The sequence below is a fragment of the Pinus tabuliformis genome, chromosome 6 (genome assembly GCF_031772625.1).
Source record: "Pinus tabuliformis cultivar Carrire ecotype Pingquan chromosome 6, CPIR1, whole genome shotgun sequence".
Taxonomy (NCBI): Eukaryota; Viridiplantae; Streptophyta; class Pinopsida; order Pinales; family Pinaceae; genus Pinus; species Pinus tabuliformis.
The window spans coordinates 2,096,460,947-2,096,469,134 of NC_142292.1; the positions used below are offsets into that span (position 1 = coordinate 2,096,460,947).

The following is an 8,188-nucleotide window of genomic DNA, read 5'->3' on the forward strand; positions in this document are numbered from 1 at the left end:
AATTTCATCATACACCATAAATAAGACTCAAGTAAAATAACAAATGTTTGCTAAATGAGATATTTGTTTCAGCGTGTGTAGCACCAACAATAAAAAAAAATAATTTTTTTTGGTTACGGATAAGTTTAACAAATTTACTAGGGAGAAGGAGCTAGGAGAAAGAAGTACTATATTGAAGAGTTTAATCTTGCTCATAATCATCTTTTTTGTAGAGCTAAAACTCTTATTGCTCAATTAAGGATTAATTCCTATTAACTCAGTCGTCAAACAAGGTAAGCCTTGAAAAAGGCCAAAAGAAGTGTGGGAGGAAAGAGTACGTATTTTTTGCTCTTCAAGAAAAGTGGAAACAAAAAAACATTTCATTTTAGAATGAGAGGCCTTCAAAGAAAACAGAGAAAGTTACGCAGATATTCTAACAAGTAACTCTTGGGATACTCTTGGATAATCTATTCAACTACAAGTTTGTCCAAAAGCTAAGAGCATTTATTATGAGACTTCACAAAAAAACCAAATATAATAACTAGATGAAAAAACAATCCATGCCATAAATTTATGAAAAAAAATATAAAAATCGCCGGCATCCTATTTTTAACCCAATAAACTTTAAAATAATTTCATTTCAATTCATTCCAGATTAATGATTTGATTCCTTTCCTTTTTATAATGTTAGACATTAATGCTTTTCTTGATGTCTGGGTGTGCCCCTCGCAACTTATTCGGCTTTGCATGCTTTCACGGTGAACTCGTTATAGAATCAATTACGTGGACCAGAAAAGATAAAGCATTCATACGACATATAGTAAAGTGGTTCGAAAAGATGTTTTCATGTGGAATATGGATATAAAGAGAAAAAGTTGCCATTATTTTGAAGGGCCGAAAACAAAACGTGGGATTCTCTTTTCCATCTTCAACTGCGAGTGACAGATTGATCCCATAGTTTCAACAGTCTTCTGGTTCATCAGTCCCAATGAAAACAAACCAATGGTCTCCATTAAATTCCCACCAACGATTAAAAAAACTAAAACCACAAACGGGGAAGACACATTCATTCCCCATTCGACAACATAAACTAAAATCCACATATAATGGATAAACACATTCAACAGACCAAAGAAAACAGAAACACAACAGCAAAAACGAAACCACCTCCCAGCCGCCTCACTGCAACTTATTACTGAACTCCTTTTTAACTATCTTCTCTTCCTCGCTCAAAATAAGTAGGAGAATCGACTATGGAGATGCAAGCGAGGGAGCAACAGTACAAAATCATCATCATGGAGTTGTTGATTAATTCAAGAATTAGAAGCATTTTCTGTGGACAATAGGCGGGCCAGATTCTTCGTACTCAGCTTTAGTTATCCACATCTGCAATACCAAAACAATGTAGATGTTATTTGTTGATTAAGAGATAAAAGTCTAGTACAATTTACAATTTAGTAGAAGGAAACTAAATATCTTAACAATATACTTATTTATAATCAAATTCCCTATTCAATTTAAAATCCAAACTCTCTATTCAATTTACAATTCAGTACTAATGAGATATGAGATAATGAGATAAGAGATGTGAATGAGTTATTTTAGATAGATGATTGATAGATTTCGAGAATATTCTAAAATTTGATAAACATAACGAATATGTATAACAAAATACAATAAACATGCATAACTAAATGTAAATGAGTAGCAATTGACACATTTTTAAGTAAATGACCCAAGGCCATTTGGTCGAGCACCTAAAGGTCCTTATCAGTCAAGCCTGCTTACGCATCCTTTCACCTCGAAAACTACCACAACATAGGCTGGCTAAAGAGAGATAGATCGAGTACGTGAATAGGTCTACATTGAATTATATATGTCATTATGGCAGCATCTGAATCTCTATTTTATGAAGCAGCAACTACCACATGCTCATATATAACAATCACTGGTCTTTCTTCTCTCTCTAGCTAGGAAATCACTATCATTATATATGTCATTAGGCCATACTGAACCTAAACTACTACATGCTCATATGTAACTAGCTACCACCATGCCCAGGTACGTTAGTGACTCGACTGATAAGGACCTTTAGGTGCTCGACCAAAAGAGAGAAGAGAAAGCATTTGCGTGCGTTTTACCGCTACTTGACATCCCCAACTATTATGAAATAAACCTAACCTAACCGACATCCCAAATATCTCACCTATGTTTATCAAATTTCAAAATATTTTCCAAATCTACAGTCCATATAAATAAATTCAATTAAATGCACAATATAATATACCTGTTGGAAGGTGCTGAGAGAGGCAAGAATGGAGCCACCAATCCAGACACTGTATTTCCTCTCAGGGGGAGCGACCACCTTGACCTTGATGCTATTTGGGGCCAGAGCCGCGACCTCCTTGCTCATCCTGTCGGCGATGCCAGGAAACATGGTGGATCCACCACTTAACACTATGTTTCCATACAAGTCCTTCCTGATATCAACATCGCATTTCATGATAGAATTAAAAGTAGTCTCATGGATGCCGGGTGCCTCAAGTCCGATGAGGGAAGGCTGGAATAACACCTCTGCGCATCTGAATCTCTCGGCGCCGATGGTGATAACTTGCCCATCGGGGAGCTCGTAAGTTTTCTCCATGGAAGTTGAATTTTTGGCGATCTCCTTCTCCTGCTCGAAATCCATGGCGACATAGGCCAACTTCTCCTTCACGTCTCGTACGATTTCTCGTTCTGCGCTGGTTGTGAAGGCGTAGCCTCTTTCAGTCAGGATTTTCATGAGTGCGTCCGTCAGGTCACGACCTGCCAAATCTAATCTGTAGATGGCGTGTGGGAGAGCATAGCCTTCGTAGATGGGCACCACGTGGGTAACCCCATCTCCAGAGTCCAACACAATGCCTGTTTACATACCACAAAAGATCGCCATCAATCTCCAATAAGCACAGATTCATTTTATAAGTCACCGTTGAAGTTGTGAACACTGAATAATAACCCTAATTTTGAAATTAAGTGTGTCAGTGTCCATACTCATTGATCACATATATGGAGTAACACACAGTCTAAAAGAAATTAGTGCAAGTCCAATATCAAATTCCTTGATTAGTTTATAGTTTAGAGGTGTTAAAATCTTCAATCGAATTATCAGAAAATGATTTTGTTGGATGAAATTGGTTCATAGATTACATAGTCCCAATGCAGTTGAAGTTTTTGAGGATGATGACGTTTCAACTTTGCACATCAATCTGGGCAATCTTATCAGGGTAAGTCCTCGGTTAATCCTGAAGACAACTTGACTCTGCCTTGCAGAGCGGAAGCAATCAAAGTTGGAGTTATGTAATACTCGTTATGAATACAAGTTTTATCACCAATTTCTTGATAGAATTGATTTGTAAGTAGTTTCACCAGTGTCTGTGTTGTAGAGTTCGAAATATTTTGGAAATCTGATAAGTGCTTGACTAGCTCTTATCAATAAAATCAAGCTCTTATTAATAAAATTTTGTTAATTAGATGTTTAACTCATTCTTATCTACTCAGATGTTTGAAATATTCTACAATGAAATTAAGTTTAACTTAAACTCTGTCCTAAAAAGGAAAAGATAAACTTTAGAGAGGACTCTATCCAGGGTTAGCTTACTTTTGATGAAGTGTTGTTTGTTTTTTTTTTTTTCAAATCCCTAAATAATGCAGCAGAGACATGGATAATTGCAAGGGTTTTTTTTCCAGTCAAAAAGAAAACATCCAAGATTTGATGGTGTTGGGAGATTGGTAACTGGTTATCGGTCACTTTATTTATGGTGTTGGGAGATTAGTAACTTGGATGTAGGAGTTCTAATAAGAAATAGTATTCCTTCCTCGCCCTTATTTTTTAACAACAAGTATAATATGCAATGTAAATTTTGTCTATATCTACAAGTCTTCTAGAAAATCTAAACCTCCAACAATCTTGTATCTTTTAAAATAGTAAAATAGCTAATACATATTAAAAATAAAGACTCTCATGAAATTACATGTATAATTCCTTTACTATACACTCTTGCATCCAAACACAAACTTTAATTTAATAAGATATTTTCATCCCAATTAAAAAAAACTATACTCCTTTCCGATTAATCAAATATTTAACTATACAACTTAGAACAATTTCATCATAAATTTTAACGAATTTTAAATAATCAGAGACAAATCCTTTTGTTGGGTTAAACCTTTCACTCCTTTCCAACAAGTAAATTTGATAATAAATTTTAACACTAATTAATTAATTTATTTTTAATTTCTAATCATTTTAGTTTATAATTCGACTGCAGAAAATTCGACCAACATAAATATAATAAACAAAACAATTTTTTTTTCATACTAATATATCAATCCTACCGATCTAGGTTAATTAATTATTACTGTAACATATGTCCACAGCTAAAATTAAAAAAATTGTGAAATAGTTCCGATAGGAAAATAGCAAAATAGCAAAGTAATAACTCCACAATGGATTCAGATGCATGTATACAACTTTAACTTCTCTGTGAATTTAGATCTTAAAATGTACCTGTGGTTCGTCCACTGGCATATAGAGAGAGCACCGCTTGAATTGCAATATATGTGGCAGGTGTGCCAAACGTTTCGAACATGATTTCCACCATCTTCTCGCGGTTTGCCTTGGGATTAAGAGGAGGTTCCGTGAGTAGAATGGGGTGATCCTCGGGAGCTACTCGAAGCTCGTTGTTGAATGTGTGCTGCCAGATTTTCTCCATGTCATCCCAGTTGGAGACGATGCCGTGGTCCACAGGGTATTTGATGCTCAGGATCCCTCGCTTCGCCTGGGCCTCGTCACCCACATAGGCGTCCTTCTGCCCCATCCCCACCATCACTCCCGTGTGTCTAGGCCGCCCGATGATGCTAGGGAAAACAGCCCTCGGGGCATCATCCCCTGCTAGTCCAGCCTGCAACATGGTATGAAATCGTTATAATCAAGACAGTTTTGGCTAAGTGAAATATGTTTCTATGTTGGATTTTTACACACTTGGGAATGATCATTTGGACTAGTTGACTTTTAACTACTCAAAAAGTAATAATAATAGTTGGGAAGTTTATTTAAATGTATGGATTTTGGATTAATTACAGTGGAACCACTTAAAAAAATAATGATAATAGTTCATAAATTTACTTAAATCTATGGATTTTGGTGCGACGGAAAATCTCTAACATGATATCAGAATGTAGCATGTAGCTTGGTATGAGAGCTTGGCCAATAGTAAACTCCCCAATTTAGGTTTGAAAAGGCTATTTGATTTTCACTTTTCACACTCATCTCATTTGATCACATACACTGATTTTTACACTCATCTCATTTGATCACATACACTAATTGCCTGTGGAGGTTTGTCATTACACTAAAACCCGTAGGTATTGGTAAACATTACAAGCCAGTGACTAGGATCTCCAGGGTGGAAATTACGGATTCTATAGAGGTGCGGTGATTCTTCCAACACCCCCCCTCAAACGCAGGTGTTGGTAAATGTAACAAACAGTAACTAAGATCCCTAGGGTGGAAATTATGGATTCTATAGAGGTGCAGTGATCCTTCCAACACTGACACACTGAAATACACCTGAAACCACTTCAAAAATGATGATAATGATTTAGGACCTGACTTGATTGTGCACTCTCATACATAGTTGGGACCTGACTTGATTGTGCACTCTCATACATAGTTGGGACCTAACTTGATTGTGCGTTCATGGTATTAGGAATACACAGTCAGAATATCGCACAAATAGAAAAAGCTATACACCAAAGAATACACATCCAGAAACAAAAAATTTCTTGACAATATACCTTGACTGTGCCAGAACCATTGTCACACACGACAGCCTGTACATCTTCTCCATCTTCCATTGTTCAACTGATAAACCTACCAATCCAAAAAAGCCATTCAGTAACATACAGTATCATATGCAAAATCGTATAATTGACTCATATAAAGATCAATACAATAGGCTTACAGGAAACTAAGGAGCTTGAATATAGATTTGGAGAGAATAACAGCACTTGAAATCCAGTACTCAATTGGTCACCCCACGAGCAGTTTCAGATGCTGATTAACTTCTTATAGGCTTGAAAAGCTATAAGACCAATATTTTGTATATATGCAAAATCTACAGCTGTTGCAGAGTTTAGCAGAGAAAGAGATAAAATCATGAATAAGATAAGTCAGAATAATCAGCCTGGAGAAAAGAAAAAGGGAAAAGAGAAAGGAATACCACCGAAATAGATGTGGTTGGCACTGCTTTTATCACCTTTCTGTTCATTAAAACTACGTGGGTCGATGTGAAAAATGATTCTGCCCCAAAGCAAAAAGCTCTTGCGTCTTCTTCTGCTCTTGCTACAATCAAGGCTCGTGTCTCTATAATCAAGAATTAACTGTTTCATGTAGGAGCAGATTATCAAAAGAATATTGACTTTTATTTTAAACATTCTTGTTGTTTGGTTACGCTAATATCCAATTCCTTTCCCTTTGGTATGGTTTTCGAAAAAGAAGATATATTAAACTGAAAGAACAACTGAGTGGCAGGTTTAAATATTAAAAAGGAAAGTGCTTGTTTACTTCGAATCTTAAATGGATAGCATCTAGCCTTTTAAATCAGCAAAGTAATTGGATGTAAACCCCCATTTACAATCAGCTGGTTTTCGCATATGTATTAATGAGACATTGTACTTCCTGGCTATATTTATCCATAGCTTTCTCATATAACGCTCCATAGCTCGATCTCTGTCCATATTTTCAGATGTGGTCGCTGAAAATACGATGGCAAACTCACATGAATTGATAGTAAACAATCGAGCTATTAAATAATATATCGAACTAGCACAATCACATTAGTAAATGTGATTGATATAAGGAGATAGGGGTATAAAAAGACATTGTTTATCACATTTCGACATTGTTCATAGTTTATTAGCAATAACATATAATATTCTTCACATTTCAATGGAATTTGTTGTTTGTCACATTGTAATGACGTTTATTTTTCATCACATTGCAATGACTATATATATATATATATATATATATATATATATATATAGAACAACACAATCACATTAGTAAATATGATTGATATGCACACAGGGATACAAAAAGGACATTATTTGTCACATTTCGACGTTGTTCATAGTTTATCAGCAATAGCAGATATTATTCTTTACATTTCAATGGAATTTGTTGTTTGTCACATTGTGATGACATTTATTTTTCGTCACATAGCAATGACATTTGTTGTTCATCACATTGTGATATCATTTGTTGTTCAACACATATTCATGAACAAAAAATGATGTCAATCATGTTCAACAATGGAACAACATAGCCAACCATAAGCAAGCATGGCTATGTATAGACAACCATTACCAAACATAGTTAAATTTAGACAACATGGTCAACCATGGAGAATTCATCAACCATGGTTAAACTTTATCAAAAGTTGATATACCTAATTTTGATGATCATTTTCAACAGTTCGTTGTTCATTGACGTAATTGTGTGTTCATCAACAATGTCAAAAATATGTTCATTTGAAAAACAATGAACACATTGTTGACCATGATTGTTATTTGTCACATTGTGACATCATTTGTTGTTCATCACATTGTGATATCATTTGTGATGAACATCAAATGACATTGCAATGGATGAAAAACAAACACCACTGCAATATGATGAATAATATCCATCATTGCAATGTGATGACCAATAAATGTCATTGTAATGTAACAAACAATGAACACATTATTGAAAATGATGCTTATGATTGAATACGACTAAACATTTACTAATGTGGTTGACTAATATTTATCAATGTTCATCTATAGACAAATGTGATCGACTATAATTCCCATGGTGACCATGGTTCACCATGGTAGCCATGTTGATTATGGTTGGTGTTAAAATACACTGACCATCCAAATTAGGTATGTCAACTTTTGACAACATTTAAACATAATTGATGAATTATCCATGGTTTACCATGCTTGGCCACTTCATCTTGATTGACTAATTGTGCTTGAAAATGGTTGTTCATACATAACCATGTTTGCTCATGGTTCTGCACACTAGTTTAATACCTTTGAGAATGTGTAGAAGGAGAATTGTTGAATGTGCAAAAGCAATATGTGCATCAATAATAACATTATAATATTATTATAACATGAG

General features: G+C 35.0%; 1 protein-coding gene across 1 annotated transcript; it reads right to left on the reverse strand.

Annotated features, from left to right (window-relative positions):
- Positions 1-841: 841 nt before the first annotated feature.
- On the reverse strand, positions 842-6,167 carry LOC149267624 (actin-2-like). Its single transcript, XM_089433743.1, has 5 exons — positions 5,982-6,167; positions 5,815-5,890; positions 4,526-4,919; positions 2,267-2,880; positions 842-1,365 (listed from the first exon to the last, which is right to left on the reverse strand). The coding sequence occupies exons 2-5, from the start codon at positions 5,872-5,874 to the stop codon at positions 1,300-1,302; spliced, it is 1,134 nt and encodes a 377-aa protein (XP_089289869.1). The 5' UTR covers positions 5,875-5,890; positions 5,982-6,167; the 3' UTR covers positions 842-1,299.
- Positions 6,168-8,188: the final 2,021 nt, after the last annotated feature.

Coding starts and splice junctions, on each gene's coding strand:
- LOC149267624 (XM_089433743.1), bottom strand. CDS start 5,874: ATGGAAGATGGAGAAGATGTACAGGCTGTCGTGTGTGACAATGGTTCT. Junction 4,920..5,814: donor ATGGTTCTGGCACAGTCAAG/GTATATTGTCAA, acceptor ACCATGTTGCAG/GCTGGACTAGCAGGGGATGA. Junction 2,881..4,525: donor TGCCAGTGGACGAACCACAG/GTACATTTTAAG, acceptor GTATGTAAACAG/GCATTGTGTTGGACTCTGGA.